The sequence below is a fragment of the Eptesicus fuscus genome, chromosome 16 (genome assembly GCF_027574615.1).
Source record: "Eptesicus fuscus isolate TK198812 chromosome 16, DD_ASM_mEF_20220401, whole genome shotgun sequence".
Taxonomy (NCBI): domain Eukaryota; kingdom Metazoa; phylum Chordata; class Mammalia; order Chiroptera; family Vespertilionidae; genus Eptesicus; species Eptesicus fuscus.
The window spans coordinates 15498045-15518105 of NC_072488.1; the positions used below are offsets into that span (position 1 = coordinate 15498045).

Consider the following 20061-nt stretch of genomic DNA (forward strand, 5'->3'; position numbering starts at 1 on the left):
GACTAATGAGTTTGCCGACCACTGACCTAGACTCTCGATTCCAATAATTACAGGCTGCTGTTGTTGTGATGAAGCCACTATCCCAGTGGTCAGCAAACTCATGAGTCAACAGAGTGGCAAACCGCGGCTCGTGAGCTGCAGTTTGCCGACCACTGCCCTAGGATATTTTTCCATTGATTTTTTTTTTTTTTTTTTTTTGAGGGAGTGGAAGGTGGAGGGAGAGACACACAGAGAGAAACATTGATGTTATAGAGACACATCAATTGATTGCCTCCCCACCCTGACCAGGACCAGGGATCAAGCCTGCAACTGAGGAATGTATCTTTGACTGGAATTGAACTCGGGACCCTTTCGTCTGTGGGTCGACACTCTATCCACTGAGTCAGTCAGGCTAAGGCTATAGTGATATCTTTTAATTCTTAGCTATGTGCTAGGCTAGGTACTGTTCTAGGTGCTAGTAATATAAATAGTTACCAAGAATAAGTCTTACCTTCTTGGAGCTTAAATTCTGAATCTGAAATTTCTTATTTATGAATATCTAAAAATGAATCAGTTTCCTGCTATTACTGATAATATTTTTGTTCTTAAAATGAAAGTTATAACAGTATAGTATTTGATTTAACACTTGGAGGCTTTTTAAATGAATAATTTCTTAATTGGTATCAGTAAGCAGTTTTCAATGACATTTCATTTCTTTTCAGGTTGGGCCAACGGCTACACAAGCTATGCAAGAATTTCTGACCCGATTACAAGTGCATCTTTCTTCAACATGTCCTCAGATATTCAGTGAATTTTTACTCAAGCTAATTCATATACTTTCAACAGAAAGGTATATTTCAGTGTATACATATATTTCTGATGTGTAACATATATTACTCCATTTTTTTGAGGCGTCTATCTGGGAGAAGATAAACATAGGATATTAAGATTAAGGAGGAAGGGGCTGGCCAGTTTTTCTCAGTGGTTAGAGAGTAAGCTTTTGTTCTGAGCAAGGAGAACATTTCCTTCTCTCCACATGGTGGAAAACAGCAAATGGTGTTTGAGGATTTGTTGTTTTTTTGACACTAAATACATGGTGTCTTTCCAGTACCATTTTTTTTTACCTGACATCAATTGATATCCTACCATTCAGTACTATACTGACACTACCCAAAGTTATCATCAAATTCACAGTTTTAACTGCTGAGTTCTACAAGACTGCTGTCACTTCAGAGGATAGTTGCAAGTGCCAGGTCCCCAGGTATATGTACTAGTAAGTTAAGGTAGATTATGATGAAAAAAAAAAAAGATGTATATCATAAATTGAGGGCAGGCACTATAATCAAATTTATTTATCCTACCTAATAAAATGGTAATATGCAAATTACCATCACTCCGCTACGCCCATGATTGGACCGTTGGGAGGCTGGGGGCGGGACTCGGGGTGGCCGACTGGACTTATGAGTCCCCGCCCCCCATTCCTCCTGCCGGCCCCAACGGCCGGCGCTGCGGGAGGACCCATGGGGCCGGTGGAAGGTGCCGGTGGCGGAACTCGGGGTGGCTGATCGCGCTGGCGGGAGGTGCTCTGATCAGCGGATGGCCAGAGGAAAACTGGTGCTGGCGGAAAACTGGTGCGAACAGCCAGGTGAAGGAAGGTCTTTTGCACAAAACTTCGTGCAACAGGCTTCTAGTTAATAAATAATAAACCAATAGTGGAAACAAATGAAATCCATCAACTTAATCCAAAAAGTATGCAGAAAATTATTTTTAAAAAGGAACAAAGACTAAATAGAAAAATAGCAAAGTGATAAATCTTAGTCCACTATATCAGTAATTACATTTAATGTAATTAAATCATAGTCTACCTTAACATATAATTATTACAGTGTATTTCCAATTTCTCACTCATATGTCAGAACTTTACAACAATATATTTTCAGTTCCTTTATCCTGGCTTTTCTCCTGTCACATGTTTTCTTATGCTGTAAACACAAAAATATATTCCTATAGTTTTTTGCTTTAGATAAACTCATACCCTTTAGGCATTGAAGTGAATAGTATTTTTTGCCTTGGAGGAGATAAGACTCTTCTAGGGCAGTGGTCGGCAAACTCATTAGTCAACAGAGCCGCAGTTTGCTGACCATGTTCTAGGGTGATTAGTGTGAATATTTAGTCACTCTTTTTAGGAATTGAGTTTGGATTGGGTTTTGTTGTGGCTATGGTTAACCACACATGTACAATTTGGCTACAAGTTGAGGGATTCTCAATTCCTCAGGTTTGCTAATTCTCCTAGGACAAATTACAGAACTCAGGAAAAACATTTTATTCATGTTTACTAGCGTATTATAAAGTATATAATTCAGGATCAGCCCAATGGAATTGATGCATAGAGCAGGGTGCATGGAGGTGGTGGTGAGGGAGGTTGCCTTTGAATAGATGTGAACTCCAAAGATTCTACACTGAGTGGCCAGATTATTATGATCTCTGAATGCATAATAATCTGGCCACTCTGTGTGTATGTGTGTATGTGTGTGGGGGGGTGTATATGTATTACAGACCCGGTGCATGAATTCATGCATGGGTGGGGTCCGGCCAGCCTGGCCCAGGGGAGGGGACATGGGCGGTTAGCCAGCTTGCCTGCTGGTCGAACCCCTGGTCAAGGGGACAATTTGCATATTAGCCTTTTATTATATAGGATACACACTGAGTGGCCGGATTATTATGCATTCAGAGATCATAATAATCTGGCCACTCAGTGTATGTCATCACCCTTGCATCCCTGGTTTTAGCAATTTGTTAAATACTTTAGTGCACTTCTTCTTACCCATTTGTATATTGCCAGTGTCTCTTAGTAATTCTGCCACAGGAAAGCCAGTGCTCATATTCTATCTCCTTGGAAATGACTGTATTTTTATAAATGTCAGGCTTTTTGGTATCCCTTGACCTCAGGGATCTGATGAGTTCAAGAAGAGTTATGCCTTTATAGTCCATTTAGCTTTTTCTTAATAAGTTGTGGGCGATGATTTTAGGCATAGCAGAACATGAGAGCATTTAATTCTGATGTATAAGAATTATTTGATTGAATCTTAATTTTTGAAATTAAAACCAGTAGGAAATGTTTAAAATAGCAACATTTGAGGATAAAAATATAACAGCTAATTTTATTAGGAGGAGTACCTTGTGATGTTTACATATTTTATTCTGTAGCTTCAGAGTCACCCGTTTGATTTACTTGTCCTTTAGTTTTCTATTTTGAAGGGAGTAATTTTTTAATTTTGTATAAAATAGAGGTAAGAACAAGGACTCAAGAAGACATGGAAACCATTTGCTATCAAATGAAATAGTGAATACCACAAGTTTAATTTTTGTTTAGCTTTATTGTTTTACGTTGTTGACTTCCCTGCCCAAAGATCTTAAAATGGATTGATTTTTAATTCTCTATCTTTGTCTGCAGGGGTGCCTTCCAGACAGGCCAAGGACCTCTTGATGCCCAAGTAAAGCTCTTAGAATTTACTCTGGAGCAGAATTTTGAAGTTGTTTCAGTTAGTACTATTTCTGCTGTGATAGAATCTGTCACCTTTTTAGTGCACCACTATATCACTTGCTCTGACAAAGTCACGTCTCGAAGTGGATCAGATAGCTCAGTGGGTGCTCGAGCATGCTTTGGGGGACTCTTTGCCAACCTCATTCGTCCAGGTGATGCAAAAGCAGTTTGTGGAGAAATGACAAGAGATCAACTCATGTTTGATATGTTAAAACTGGTTAACATTTTAGTACAGCTGCCTCTTTCGGGCAATAGGGAATACACTGCAAGAGTTTCTGTGACCGCCAATACGACAGACAGTGTTTCAGATGAAGAAAAAGTCTCAGGAGGCAAAGATGGTAATGGAAGCAATAGTAGTATTCAAGGATCACCTGCATATGTCGCTGACTTAGTGTTAGCCAACCAGCAGATAATGAGCCAGATTTTGTCTGCTCTGGGCCTGTGTAATAGTAGTGCCATGGCGATGATAATTGGTACGTATTGAGAATATTAATCTTATTCTTGTTTTTGGTGCTATATCTCTTCTCTTTAGCAATGTATGAGTTCATTTTCTTTTCACTTTATGCTATAGGGGTAATTGTAAATTTCTTAACATGGTTGATTTTTATTAGTGAAAACTTATGTAGAATGGCTTCAATCAATGAATTAAATTGAAATACTGGAAAATTTTAAGTAATTGGAAAATACTAACAAAATGTCAATTAAATTAAGAAAAAATATCATAAGGCAGATACCATAATTTATAGCGACATACTTCTAATAATTTAAGGATGAAAACTTTTACATCAAATTTGGTATTAGGGAATCAGTAAGATTTATTTACATTTTCTTAAAAAATGAAATATAAAATTTTATTCAAAGTGTAATAGTTTCTATGACACATATCAATGAAAAATGTATATATTGTTGCTTAAGTTTTCTACCTCTTCAAAAGCTAATATATTGTGTTTATTTTTTAAAGTAATTGAATTTTTGTAAACTGTGACACACCCTTTCCTGATATATTTTTTCTTTTTGTTTTATATATATATATAATTTTTTTGTGAGTAGGTATGTGAAACAGTCATCTTCTTTTAATCATTAGCTGTTTGAAAGTAGTTACATATAAATATCACTTATTTTTCTCTCCATTTTCTTTCTGCTTCATATATAGCTATGCGGAATTATGTTCTTTGATCATATAACATAACTTCTTTTTATTGTTACCAGCAATAGAGATAACTCATGTATCTCAGATTACCAAAAAGCATGCTCTACTGAATATTATATTAGATAATTTAATTTCTAGGTACAAAACTCCTCCCCCCCTCCACAAGCACAGACACCTATTAATGTACCCATCCTTCAGTGGTTTCAGGAAAAATGACCATTAAGTATGTTTTAATTATGACCATTAAGTGTATTTTAATTATTACTGGGTTTTAAGAATATACTCTTTAAAAAATGTGTAATCTTTTTATTTAAACTAGGGGCAAGTGGATTACATCTCACCAAACATGAAAACTTTCATGGTGGGTTAGATGCCATATCAGTTGGGGATGGATTATTTACCATACTGACAACCCTTAGTAAAAAAGCGTCTACAGTGCACATGATGCTGCAGCCAATTTTAACCTACATGGCTTGTGGATATATGGGCAGACAAGTAAGTGTGATCCAACAACAGTTGTAATAATTTAAGTAGTTTCTGACAATGGAAGTAGAGAATTATTTAGAGGACAGAGAGGAATAGAGTATTCATATTACAAATTGGAAAATGAACAACATCAACAGATGAGAACAATAAATTATTAGTGGACATTGGAGAGTAACATATCTTTGAAGTGTTAATTTTCACAGACAACCATAGTGATATAGTTATCGTATTCTTAAATTTTAGAATTTTTTCCTATTGTCCCAAAGGTTCTTTCCTCCCCCCCTAATAGCATAGTTGAATACTAAAATATTGTCTTTTATATCACATATGAAAATTTAATGAGTATTTTTTCAAGCTTATGTTGCATATTTAGTTTCCTTTCAATTGAAATTCAAGAATAGGATAATTTTAAAGGGAAATGTTAGAATATTGCTTTTTATATTTCCTTTTTTAAAATGTGATTTTTAAAAAACTTTTAGTCTTTCAAATGCAGATTTTAAAAAACAATTTTGTAAAGAATTTTTTATATGTCAGTGTATAAGTATCATTTTCTTAAGTATTTATTGAATATGCATATTTCTTGATTGGAAGATACAAATATATTTGGGAAGGATTAATTTTTGAATTGAAGTAAAAATTAATGCATATTAACTTAAGGTAAAAGTGATAATAGTAGTTGAAGACAGATGTTTAAAAATTTTCTCTGAATTCAGAGAGGATATTGTTCCTTTTTGATTCAAGTGAGACTTGTTATATGTTATAGCAGACACTGTATGTAGTGACAGGTTAAGGGTGTCATTTTATTAATAGACTATAATGGAATATTACATTTACTAAGAAATTTAGTTGTCCTAATTTACTGTAAATTAACAATCACTATTTTAAACTTATAATGCACATGTGTATTTTTTTGTTTTATTAGGGCTCTCTTGCTACTTGCCAATTATCAGAACCATTATTGTGGTTCATTTTGAGAGTATTGGATACTAGTGATGCCTTGAAAGCATTCCATGACATGGGTAAGATAAAATTCCATTAATTGTCCTTTAAATGTAATCATATGATAATATGTTATGTTCTCATTTGGGTAGTCTTTAGGAAAGTTAAGTTGATGTCAAACTATCTATCCTAAGATTCATTTAGTATTTTTTGGTAAATTTAGGTGGTGTTCAGCTCATTTGCAACAATATGGTAACTAGCACAAGAGCTATTGTAAACACTGCAAGAAGTATGGTATCAACTATTATGAAATTTCTTGACTCTGGTCCTAATAAAGCTGTGGACAGCAGTTTGAAAACAAGAATACTAGCTTCTGAGCCTGACAATGCAGAAGGAATTCATAACTTTGCACCTCTAGGTAAGAAAATAATTATTAAACCCTACTGGTATGAATTTATGTAGTTTATTAACCTAATGAAACAAAAATAGTTGTTGAAATAAGTTGATAATCATATATAATAAAAGGCTAATATGAAAAATAGACCAAACAGCAGAACGACCAGTTGCTATGACATGCACTGACCACCACGGGGCAGATGCTGAATGCAGGAGCTGTCTCCTGGTGGTCAATGTGTTCTCCCTGGGGGAGCACCGCTCAGCCTGAAGCTGGGCTCATGGCTGGCTAGCACAGCAGCGATGGTGGGAGCCTCTCCTGCCTCCACGGCAACGCTAAGGATGTCCGACATAGGAAGTGGGCCTAAGCCATCAATCAGACATCCCCTCAGGGCTCTCAGACTGCGAGAGGGTGCAGTCCGGGCTGAGCTACCCCCCCCCCCCCCCGCCTTGAGTGCACTAATTTTGTGCACTGGACCTCTAGTGTTATAATATTACCATTTTAATGAAAAACACTTGATTTTTAACTAGTGGATTTTAAAACATTCTACTTATTAAGAGGGAAATTTTTAATAGTTCTTTAGCAGTAATATTTGTTTTTATTTTGAGTTTAAATAAAAGTGTAATGTAGAAGACTAAATAGAAGAGATATGTCAGTTTTCACTGTAAATACTAGTATTGAAGAACTTGTTCCTTCTTTGTGTGGTATTTTCCTTTGAAGAAGCTTCGGATTAAATATTTGCTCCATTTTCCAGTCTACATAGTTTCTTTTATATTTTTCATATTTGTAACTCCATGAACATTGCCATCTTAGAATAAAAGTGATTATTTTTGCCTTAGCCAGTTTGGTTCAGTGAATAGAGCGTTGGCCCGTGGACTGAAGGGTCCCATGTTCGATTCTCCGTCAACAGCATGTACCTTGGTTGAAGGTTCAATCTCTGGCCACAACTAATCTCTGTGTCTCTCTTACATCAATATTTCTTTCTATCTCTCCCGCTCCCTCCTACTATCTCTCAAAATCAATGGAAAAATATCTTCAGGTTTGGATTTACATACAAAAAAAGTGATTATTTTCAGGTTGAAGGCTGTATTGGACATTGTGTTTTACTTAAATTATATGAGGATTATAGTGCTAGATTTGTTATTACTTTAGTTTTCATTCAGTATCAATACTAATAAAAGGGTAATATGCTAATTAGACCAGAGGTCCCTCCAGACAAAGCCCACGGTGGTGGCGGCCGAGGCCGAGGTGGTTAGGGGGATAAGGCTGGCAGGGGAGAGCAGTTAGTGGCAACCAAGCTGGCATGGGAGAGCAGTTAGGGGTGACCCGGCCAACAGGGGAGAGCAGTTTGGGGTGACCAGGCTGGCTGGCAGAGTGGTTAGGGGCGATCAGCCAGGCAAGCAGCTGAGTGGTTAGGAGCCAATGGTCCCGGATTGTGAGAGGGATGTCCCACTGCTGGTTTAGTCCTGATCCCACTCGGGCCTAAACTGGCAGTTGGATATCCCCTGAGGGGTCCTGGTCTGGAGAGGGTGCAGGCCAGGCTGAGGGACCCTCCCGCTCTCCCGTGCACAAATTTCGTGCACTGGGCCTCTAGTGTGAATATAAAGAAATTAGGCAGCAACTAAAAGTGAACTTGTCATTTCTCAGTTGACTAGGTGTTGTGATGTTTTGTGAATATTGTGGCAAATCATGCTGAGTGTTTTAACTATATTCATAGTATCAAAAATGTTTACGTTTTAACTAAATTTTCTAATATTATGATTTGAATAGTTCTTGATGCTTTATTGGGTTTATTTTGTAAGTTTTCATTTAAAATGTCTTTTGTAGGTACAATCACATCTAGCAGTCCTACTGCCCAACCAGCTGAGGTGCTTTTACAGGCCACACCACCCCATAGAAGAGCTCGCTCTGCTGCTTGGTCTTACATCTTTCTGCCAGAGGAGGCTTGGTGTGACCTTACCATTCACCTTCCTGCAGCAGTACTTCTTAAAGAGATACATATCCAACCTCATCTTGCATCTCTTGCAAGTCAGTAATGTTTTTTTATAAAGAAGCATAATAAAAGTAAACTATAATATAGAAACATAATAATGAGAAAAGTATTTAGCAAATGGTGAAAAGATATTATTTCTAGACTTGTTAATTTTGGAATTTTTAGTGTAATATTTGATGTTACCACAAAATCATTTCCCATAAAATGAACCGATGAGTTTATTCCTCAAACAAAAAGAAAGTTTGCTGAAATCCACATATATTCCAATTAATTGTATATTGCCTTTTCTTGGCCCCCTAAATTTATTAAACTATAGCATTAAGTTGAAATGAGTGAGTTTACACACTTGTAGATATCAATCTTCGTTTTTCTAGTATGACACTCAATACTAGCCCTGTAATGTGAAGTTAGCATAGGCTTATGTGTGTCCCCTTCCCATTGCAAAAATAATTGCAATTGTAAGGAATTTTTAAATCATAATATTTTGAAGGTAATCCTTTGTAATATTTTGAACATTTGAGTGAATTTTTTTGTTTGATAGTTTGAGTATTATTAATTTAATCCTTTTTCATTGAATATTTGTTACAGCTGCAAGGTAAATCAAAGGAATTTTTAGAAAATAAGTTATGCACTAAGAGAAGCAAGAACTCTTTTCAGATTTTCATAAACTAGTGTGAAGTACTAGTTTGTATATATGAGGTCCCCCAAATTCTTTCAGTTTAAAATATAATTTTAATAGAATTATTGAAATGTTCACATTTATATTTATTGATTGATGTCACTTAATAATGGCATGAAAAACTATGGGAGATTTTGTAGATCCCTGGCATATTTGAAAGAATAAAATTTTCATTTATTTGTTAGATTAGACTATTATACCCTAATATAGTTGTGGAATCCCCCTTTTGGATAAAAACAGATATAATGAGTAAAATGCAGAAAGAAAGTATAATAATCCACAGGTTTTTAGCAGATCAATAAAGAACTATGTGCCCTAGCTGGTTTGGCTCAATGGATAAAGCATCAACCTGTGTCCTGAAGGGTCCTGGATTCAATTCCAGTCAAGGGCAAATGCTTGGGTTGCAGGCTCAATCCCCAGTAGGGGACGTGTTGGAGACAGCCAATCAGTGATTCTCATCATTGATGTTTCTGTCTTTCTCCCCCTCTCCCTTCCTCTCTGAAATCAATAATAAAAAAATATATATCCTATATAATAAAAGCCTAATATGCTAAGTGTCCATTTGTCCGGTTGTCCTTTCAACTAATCAGAGTGTAATATGCTGATGATATGCTAAGGCTGCTCAACTGCTTACTATGACGTGCACTGACCACCAGGTGGCAAATAGTCTACTGGTTGACCAGTTGCTATGATGTGCACTGATCACCAGGGAGTAGGTGCTACGACTGGTAGGTTAGCTTGCTGCTAGGCTCCGGCCAATTGGGACTGAGCGAGATGGGCCGGGCATGCCCTGGAGCCCTCTCGTGGTCCTTCCCCAGCTGGCCAACTCCATCGTCCCTCCCTGGCCCCGGTTGTGCACTGGTGGGTCCTTGGCTTGGCTTGTGCCCTCTTGCAATCCGGGACCCCTTGGGGGATGTCAGAGAGCCGATATTGGCCCGATCCTGCAGGCCAGCCCGAGGGACCCCACTGGTGCACGAATTCATGCACTTGGGCCTCTAGTACATATATAAAAGAACTATGTTACATGGTAAAATATAAGTCAATGTAAGGCTTAAGGGGTTAATCTAAGATGAGGAAGAAATTGCTTTAATTTGGAACGAGAAAGTGGCTTTGAAAATATAGCCTGAATTTGCACATGGGGATTGATGTAGGAAGAATGATACGGAGAACTTAATAAAACATTTTGATTTTATTATTGGATTGGAGCAGAAATTGAAGATACATTGTTTTCCAGGAGAAATAACCTAGGCTTTAGAATCAAACATGTACTAAAATGTAAAATGTGCCATTTGTTAATGTGTTGGTTTGGCTTACTTAATCTCTCTTTGACTTTGTCAACTTGTGTACAATGTGGATAATACTTATCTCAAGGCTTTGAAGATTATATTTAATACTCGATGTGACTTGTATAGTCTTATTGTAAACCTGGTGTGTAATTGGCATACAATAAGTGTTACTTCCTAATTTTACAGTCGAAATTAAAATCAGAGTTCAAAGTTTGTTGTATTAATAGATAAATTTATTATATGGGCTTTCATGTTGTTAGGAAAAAAGAAACACTTTCCCATAGCAACTGCCAATTGTTACTTCATTAGGCCTCCTTAAATTTTAGAAGGAAATTGTTTTAAAAGCAACCCTTCAGGATATTTGGCTAAGGTTTGAAAGAGAAACAAAAAATAAGAGGTGAAAGAAATTTCTAAACTCAGCTATGTTTAAAATCATTGCAATATGGTAGTAGTGAAATAATGAGTTGGTGGAAAAGCAGCTTTTAAAATTATATTTTCTCTAATTGTTGACAACAGTGAACATATTAATCAGATGTCCCATATTGTTGGAGATAATTCTAAATAAAATAGAAGTAATAGAGAGTCAAGTACATGTGGGCTGTATATCTTTAGTTACTCTTTTTTGAAGTGAATGTTAGAATTTTTTAAAAACAACTTTGATTTTGTTGTAGATTTCATATTACATGTTGGAAAATAGCTCAAAATAACTTAGGGTGAGAGTCAGTGAATGATTTGGTGTATAAATGCCCTTTTGACAACTTCATTGTGAATATAACTGAAAGCTGCTGTTTTACTGGAATTTTTACTAACCTATGGAGGCTAGTTTACTTATTTCTTTAGTAATTGTTTCATTTTCTCTTCTGCAGCCTGCCCATCCTCAGTGTCTGTTGAAGTGAGTGCAGATGGGATAAATATGTTACCTTTGTCCACTCCTGTAGTCACAAGTGGTCTCACCTACATAAAAATTCAGCTTGTAAAAGCAGAAGTAGCCTCTGCTGTCTGCCTTAGACTCCATCGTCCTCGAGATGCCAGCACATTAGGGCTTTCACAAATTAAATTATTGGGCCTCACTGCTTTTGGTACCACTTCTTCAGCCACAGTTAATAATCCCTTTCTACCATCTGAAGATCAGGTATCTAAAACAAGGTATGTTTATTTCTCATTCTTAAAAAAGCTTTTTATGAAATTATTCTGTAGTTTATTTACTTATTTATTTAATTTAAATGGTTTTATTGCTTTGAGAGAGAGAGAGAGAAACAACAATGTGAGAAAAACACTGATTGGCTGCCTCCTATTTGTCCCCTACTGGAATGAAGCCTACAACCTGGGCATGTGCCCTGGCTGGGAATTGAACCAGTGACCTTTGGTGCATGTGACAATGTTCAACCATCTGAGCCATACCAGTCAGAGCTGTGGCTTCTATTTTTTAGGGTTTAGGAATTTCTTTGTTGAATAGGTATCTATATAAGAACATGCTTTTTTGTTTGTTTTTTTAAGTGTAATAGAGACAATTCTATCAAAGCAGAACCTTGAGGCTAGTTAAAATTTAGATTTATATGTATTTAATCCTTAAAATGATCTTTAATGTGGTACATGTGGATGTGGATTCTAGTTTCTTGGATTGGAGTCTAATATAAGAATGTCTAGCCTGGCCAGTGTTGCTCAGTGGTTAAGTGTCAACCCATGCACCAAGAGGTCACTGGTTTGATTCCCAATTAGGGCACATGCCTGGGTTGCAGGCTTGATCCGCAATAGGGGGCGTGCAGGAGGCAGCCAATCAAGGTTGATTCTTTCCCATCAATGTTTCTATCTCTCTTTCTCTATAAAAATCAATAAAAACATATTTTTAGAAAGTATCCAAATGCCAATTACCAGGAATCTATCTAAACCATAAAAATTGAACACATAAATTGATCTAGTCTTATATGGTAATTCCTAAACACCAGTCAGCAAAAGGGTTGTATTTGAACCATACAAACTAACCAAACAAACAAGGACCTGAATATATTCTTTAATTTACATTTTTTCTGGTATATTTTGTTGTTAGGAAATTTTATAAACTGGTTTTACTGAAAACTCTGCCTGATAAAAAAAATTTAGGATATCTTTTTAATTCCTAAGCTGCCAAGACTTTACATTTTTTCAAGTCTATGGTATTATATAGTTTATATTTATACAAATAAGTATGTGTATATATAAAAACACTAGGGGCCCGGTGCACGAAGATTCGTGCACGGGGGTGGATCCCTCTGCCCAACCTGCACCCTCTCCAATCTGGGAGCACTCAGGGGAGCCCTCTCCAATCCAGGAGTTTCTGTCTGTCTTTGCAATCATATGAGCGAATTTCTGAGACCCCAACCCAGTTTGGTTTGGTGCTCACAGAATAATAGAGGTCTTTTTTTTTTTTCTTTGCTCCATTGGTGGAGATTTCCTAGAAGTTGCAGGATATGTTTCCTTTAATTTTTCCTCGACACTGTGACTTATGTCTCTCACCTTTGCTTTCCCCCCACCTCCCACTTGCAACAGTAACTTGCTTCAGACTCACTTTGCTCTAGTGTCTAGGAGATCCCACAACACGTCTGCCACCAGAACTGTGATTCCCAGCATTCCTGGTGCACCCGCGCTCTTGGTTGCCGCTTCCGGTCCAGGGGCTGCACAAACGAAAAGGACTGCAAACTTTAGCTGCCCCAGGCCAGGCTGACAGGACCAGACACTCCAGTGGCTTCCCTGGGACCCCAGCTCCCTGGCGCCAGCACGTGTAGGCTTGGAGTGGCTGCGGGTTGTTCTGGGACCCCGGCCGCTCTGGGCCTATGTGCGGGCCTACAGGCTCAGAGCGGCCTGGCTCCCGAGGACGCTTGTCCCCGGGACACAGGCCGCTTGGCGCTGTCCCACCCACGGCTGCTCTGCGCCTGCGTGTGTAGGCCCAGAGTGGCTGGGGGTCATTCTAGGACTCTGGGCCTATGCACGGCCCTAAAGGCTCAGAGCGGCATGGGTCCCAAGGATGCCCGTCCCTGGGTGCCATCTTGTGCGCAAGTGGCTGCCCTGCCCCCAGCTGCTCAGCGCCTGCGCATGCAAATTAACCCACAGTGTTTGTCGGGTTAATTTGCATACTCCTGATAGGCTGGTGGGCATCACAAAGTGACGGCCAATTTGTATCTTTCTCTTTTATTAGTGTAGATTTTCTGACATTAAAAAAGAAACAAGCACATAGTTTCAAAATACTATTATCACATAAATATTTTTATGTATTCTGTCACAGGGAAACTTATTGTTTAGTTTATTCTTTATTTGATAGTGCAGTATTCTAAAACTTTTTTTTACCTAGATTGGTGCTATTTATGAAACATAGCATGCTGATCTTTAAGAAGTTTTGTTTTACTCCTGGAGTAATTCGAGCTATGTAGATTTATAAGTCACTTTGTATTGTGTATTTCAGTATTGGATGGTTACGGTTGTTACATCATTGTCTAACTCACATAAGTGATCTGGAAGGAATGATGGCATGTGCTGCTGCACCTACTGCTAATCTGCTACAGACTTGTGCTGCCTTATTGATGTCCCCATACTGTGGAATGCATTCACCGAATATTGAGGTTGTGCTTGTAAAGATAGGCCTGCAATCCACTAGAATTGGTCTGAAGCTTATAGACATTCTGCTGAGAAATTGTGCAGCATCAGGCAGTGATCCTACAGGTGACCATTAACTTTGATATTTTAATTTCTACATTTGCAAAGCAATGACTTGAATTATGTCATTTGTGGTTATTTACGTTTCTGAAATTAACTTCCATTTATGCCTTTATTATTTTTGGAGTTTGCTTTTTTTGTTGGGATTTATAGAAGAATTATTTTTAATGAATATTTTAACATTAAATTGAGCAAAACTCATTCCATTTGCTTCTTTAACAACTTTTCCCTTTTGGTTCTTTATTACAAGATTTAAATAGCCCTTTACTTTTTGGAAGACTGAATGGGCTCTCTTCTGACTCTACTATAGATATTCTTTATCAGCTTGGAACAACTCAGGACACTGGAACAAAAGACAGGTATATAGTCTCATTTTTAAATTAAGGTCACACAAACATACAATCACTTGTAGGGAATTTATTTGTAAAACTTCCCCATGTTATAAAAGTTAAGACCATTTATTATATTGTATATCCACCTGTATACTTTATATGATGCAATTTCTAGAGATTTTTGTGAGCATTAAACAAATTTTCACATATACCTTTCTACCCCTATCTCTCTTACCTAGAAAAAAATCTGATGGTTTAAAATAGAAATTTGAAAGCAAATAAATACAAATATAAATATGTTTTAAGAATGGGCAATGTATCTTTTCTGTTTCTTAAACTTCAAATCACTATTGCTTTAATCATTCTTTTACTCTCAGTTAGTGGTCCCCAGCTCCAGGGGATTGAGAATAGAGGAGCACTTACAAAAGGACATATGTTGGGCTTATATTCTGTTTTCAGAATGAAGGAGGGTGAGTGGCTGCTACTAGTATTAATGGATGGGAGCAAGATTTATGAAACAGGTTATATCGCATGTGATTCTGCACAATGAAGAATTAGCCCCAGATTATTCCTCTAGGTTGTATGGATTTGTTGTGAGAGAAAATTTAGAACAGATAGTGTTTGTTAAGTTGTATGTACTGTAATTCTAGTTATATATATTTTATAAATCAGGTAGGAATTAATGTTTATTTGTTGAATTATTGTTGTTATCGCAAACATTTTCATCGGTTGAGATTGGAAAGGTTATTGGAAAATTAGAACTACTTATATCCTTGTTGCTTATATAATTCCTTTCCCCTTCTATTTTATATTAAAACTCATGAGAACAGTTAGTATGTTTTTCTTATAAATATATTTCTTTCAGAAAATGGTGATATTTATCCATATTAAATGTCAGTTATGATATAAGTAGTTATTTGAATTTCATTTTCTTCTTTTAAGAATTCAGGCCTTGTTAAAATGGGTCAGTGATTCTGCAAGAGTGGCTGCTATGAAGAGAAGTGGCAGAATGAGCTACATGTGCCCTACCTCTTCAGCAATAGAATATGGTCTTCTAATGCCATCTCCTTCTCATTTGCACTGTGTAGCAGCAATTCTCTGGCACAGTTACGAACTCCTTGTAGAGTATGATTTACCAGCACTGTTGGACCGAGACCTCTTTGAGTGAGTATGATTTGTGAAATTCTTTTCCCCTCCAGTACTAAATGGCTTTGGTTTTCACTTGAAATGGTATTTTATATGCTTATTGGGATAAAATTAATACTTTGAAATTATTAGTGGGTAAATATAGTTAGGTACAATTTTGAAATGAAATGTTACAAAAATTTAATTTATCTTCATGTTTTAAGAAGATCTATTAATGTCATTGCCTGTTTTTCCAACCTAAAAGTAGAATGTTTAATATATATGCTCCCTACATTTCATAGTGTTTATCTTATTTGCACATTTACTCATCAGATTCTTTTATCTTTAATGTGTAACTGTGGAAAAATAGTATAGCTAGAAATTTTGAAAGACTTTCTATGTCAGAAGGGTTTTATGATTAACTGTTTTTATTACTAAATTTTAGAAGCCTGTTAACGATTGTTCTTTTGATAAGTAGTTTCCACTACCCACTTTTCTTCATCATACTCAGCTAATGCATTGTTGAGCTTACTGCCTGACAACTCCTAAGTCTTAGCAGAATATTATATTTCCTTTTGAAGAGTCCCATGACTGATAAAAGGTTGGGCTTTTGTCTTGGAATTGGTCATTGTCATATTTGCCCCTACCAGTTGGTATAATCTGTGATTTATTAGTGAGAGTCACTAATAATTTTTGATTTGCAAACATGTATTTAAGCCATCAATCATGTCAAATTTTCTTGGTAAACAATTTCCTTGTTTTTTTAATGTCACTTTTTTGAGATCACACAGAGAATGGTCAACCTCCCGCCTCCCTCTGATCGTGCACCAGTGGGGTCCCTCGGCCTGGCCTGCATCCTCTCTCAATCCAGGACCCCTCAGGGGATGTCAGAGAGCTGGTTTCGGCCCAATCCCGCAGGCTAGGCCAAGGGACCCCACCGATGCACAAATTCTTGCACTGGGACTCTAATTTTTATATAGATCTCTTGGTTTTCTCTACTCATTTTATACTTTTGTTCTACCTTCCAGTTTACCTAAATACGTAATGTATATTATAAGCCATCTTTCTGAAATCTTATCATGTGATAATATTTATGTCAAATAAACAATATAGTTTTCATTAGAGTTTAGATTGATCTCTAGTAGAAATATTTGGAATAAGTATAAGAATATATATTAATATGTATATATACATACACATTGTTAACTTGGTGTCTTTTATTCCCCTAGGTTACTCTTTAATTGGTCCATGTCTCTTCCCTGCAATATGGTTTTGAAAAAAGCTGTTGACAGTCTACTTTGCTCAATGTGCCACGTACACCCAAGTTATTTTTCTTTGCTGATGGGCTGGATGGGAATTACACCTCCTCCAATGCAGTGTCACCACAGACTATCTATGACAGATGACAGCAAAAAGCAAGATCTTAGTTCATCTTTAACAGATGACTCTAAAAACGCACAAGCTCCTCTTGCACTAACTGAATCACACTTAGCAACTCTTGCTTCCTCTTCTCAATCTCCAGAAGCTATCAAACAATTATTGGACTCAGGTTTGCCATCTCTTCTTGTGAGGAGTCTGGCTAGTTTCTGCTTTAGCCACATTTCTTATTCGGAAAGCATTGCTCAGTCAATAGATGCATTCCAGGACAAACTCAGGCGGCATCACGTTCCACAACAATGCAATAAGATGCCTATCACAGCAGACCTGGTTGCTCCTATTCTTAGGTTTTTGACAGAAGTTGGCAGTAGCCATGTTATGAAAGACTGGCTTGGTGGTTCAGAAGTCAATCCACTATGGACAGCACTTCTGTTTTTATTGTGTCACTCTGGGTCCACTTCTGGAGGACATAATTTAGGTGCACAACAGAGCAGTGCAAGATCAGCTTCTCTTTCTTCAGCTACTACAGCAGGATTGACTGCTCAACAGAGGACAGCAATTGAGAATGCAACGGTGGCATTCTTCCTGCAGTGCATTTCATGCCACCCTAATAATCAAAAGCTGATGGCACAGGTAGGAGTGGAAAATCTGGCTTATGTTTTAGGTTATTTTAATATGTTGTCAAATAGTACTAGTGAAATTAGTTAAGAAAGGGGCATGTATTTTATAAGACTAGATTGTGGTAAAGTTTGGGATTGGGTATGTTTAATGTCTGAATTTAAACCATAATTAAAATACAGGTCTGGAAAAAACAACAACACATTACCGATATCTTCTCCTTCCTCCCCTCAACTGTCACATATATCAGTTAATCTTTTTGATGAGATAGTGGGCAAAATCACAAATTCTAGCAATACATTGTGCTCTCCTTTTTAAGAACTCCCCAAATATAAAGACCAGACCCCCCAAAAAACACTTTAGCTGCTGGAACAGGATTGACCACTTGAAGATGGTCATTGAGTGCCTCATCTGCACTAAGGCATTGCGTTTTGTTGTAACCGGATTGTTACAATTATTGGTTTGCTTCGCATGAAGAAGACATTAGAGTAGGTTTAACATAGGAGACACCTGACAAGTCACTTTTAAACTATAAAGGATTATTTTATTACTGGAGGCCCGGTGCATGAAAATTCATGCACTGGAGGGGGGGAGGTGTTCCTCAGCCCGGCCTGCCCCCTCTCATAGTCTGAGAGCCCTGAGGGGCAGGAGGCGACCCGGCGATCGGGGGAAGGCAACACCCCTATCACAACTCTGCTGCTGCCACTGCCTGGGCAACCGCCATCCGAGGCTTGCTTTCTCCCCAGGTTGGCCCTGGGTGGCTGGGAAGCAGACATCCATGGCTTGCCTGCGCCTCAGGCCGGTCCTGGGGGGCTGGAGGGCTGAGGGGACGGGCACGGGGGAGACTCTGGAGGCAGGCGTGAGGAGCGGCTGGACCTGCCTGCCGCCCTGGCGGGGCTGAGGGGACTGGGCTCCGCCATCTTGTGGCTGTAGGCGCCGCCGTCTTTCAGGGCACGGCAGTCAATTAGCATGTTCACTCCATATTGGCTGCGGGTGCCACCATCTTTGTGAGGGTGTGACGTTCAATTAGCATATTCCTTCTTTATTAGTTAGGATACTAACAACCCAGGGCACGAAATTTGTGCACAGGTAGGGTCCCTAAGCCAGGCCGGCGATCAGGGCTGATCTGTGGGGCGACTGGCGGTGCCCCCGCTCGCACCTGCCTTGGCTGGCCTGGGACCTCGGGGCTGGGGGCAGCTCCTGCGTTGAGCGTCTGCCCCCTGGTGGTCAGTGCGCGTCATAGTGACCAGTCATTCCATCAGTTGTTCCACTATTCGGTTGATTTGCATATTAGGCTTCTATTATATAAGATAGGATTATATTGTAACCACATAGATATTGACCAAAGTTAACAGTAAGTTGGTTGTGCTGGGTATTTATTATTTGAAAACTCTACAGTAGTAATTTCTCTTATCCACAGAAATTTTTGTTGCACTTCTTATCTACTTCTGTATTCATGTACTTTAAGATGAAATAATATATTCTTTAATTACTAATATAATATATTGAAAGGTACTTGTTAATTCACACTCTTAGTTTTCTTTTTTCAGTTAAAATACAAAGCTGCAAATAAACACTGCATTTAACTTTATATCTCTTGTCTTGCCAGGTTCTCTGTGAACTGTTTCAGGCATCTCCTCAAAGAGGAAACCTTCCTACATCGGGGAACATTTCAGGGTTTGTACGTAGATTGTTTTTGCAGTTGATGCTAGAGGATGAGAAAGTGACAATGTTTCTACAGTCTCCCTGTCCAGTGAGTATTTAACAATTAAATTTTAGTGATTAGCTGTTTGTAAAGATATTTTATAATTTCACATCAGAGTTTGCAGTGATTTCTACATTCTAATTTCTAAGAAAGTAAAGTGAAATTAGAAAAACTTGAATACTTCATGATAGGGCCTAAAAATCTCTTTGAGATAAACACTTTCTACCTAGAATAACCTAATTATACATTAGTAGAATAGTCTATTTTGATTTGGGAAAAAGTAACATAATATTAGGTACAATAATGCTAATGCAAAACTTGACCTACAAATCATGGCAGGTAAATATGCCACATTTAAAGAAACACATTAAACAAGCCCTTTATATTTTATATGCATTGTTGAATTTTTATTTTATGCTTTTGAAATTTTAAAAATGATATTTATTTCAAAAAACCACATTTTATTTATTTTGAATTAATTTTCAGCTATACAAAGGTAGAATTAATGCTACTAGCCATGTCATCCAGCATCCAATGTATGGAGCAGGCCACAAGTTCCGGACACTTCACTTGCCAGTGTCAACAACATTATCAGAAGTTCTTGACAGGGTGTCAGGTAAGTCAGACTTAAGTTTTCTTTAACTTTATGTTAGATGTATTTGGAATTTTATTACTTTTATTACTGTTTATTTTACTGCCTTCATTTACGCAACAAACATTAAACGGCTAGAAAAGGTCAAGATATCTTCACTTTATGAGGCATGAGT

The 20061-nt window shown here is 37.6% G+C and overlaps 1 protein-coding gene across 2 annotated transcripts in view; it reads left to right on the plus strand.

The window, feature by feature from the left end:
- BIRC6 (baculoviral IAP repeat containing 6) overlaps positions 1–20061 on the plus strand; it is a 188101-nt gene that overhangs the window by 123773 nt on the left and 44267 nt on the right. For both annotated transcript variants that reach the window (XM_054728248.1, XM_054728250.1), the window contains exons 45-57: positions 702–829; positions 3434–3996; positions 4993–5168; positions 6082–6178; positions 6322–6516; positions 8320–8520; positions 11317–11596; positions 13887–14143; positions 14388–14496; positions 15412–15633; positions 16824–17604; positions 19199–19342; positions 19781–19910. In XM_054728248.1, coding sequence (XP_054584223.1) covers positions 702–829; positions 3434–3996; positions 4993–5168; positions 6082–6178; positions 6322–6516; positions 8320–8520; positions 11317–11596; positions 13887–14143; positions 14388–14496; positions 15412–15633; positions 16824–17604; positions 19199–19342; positions 19781–19910 — 3283 coding nt within the window. The remainder of the gene's footprint in view (positions 1–701; positions 830–3433; positions 3997–4992; positions 5169–6081; positions 6179–6321; positions 6517–8319; positions 8521–11316; positions 11597–13886; positions 14144–14387; positions 14497–15411; positions 15634–16823; positions 17605–19198; positions 19343–19780; positions 19911–20061) is intronic.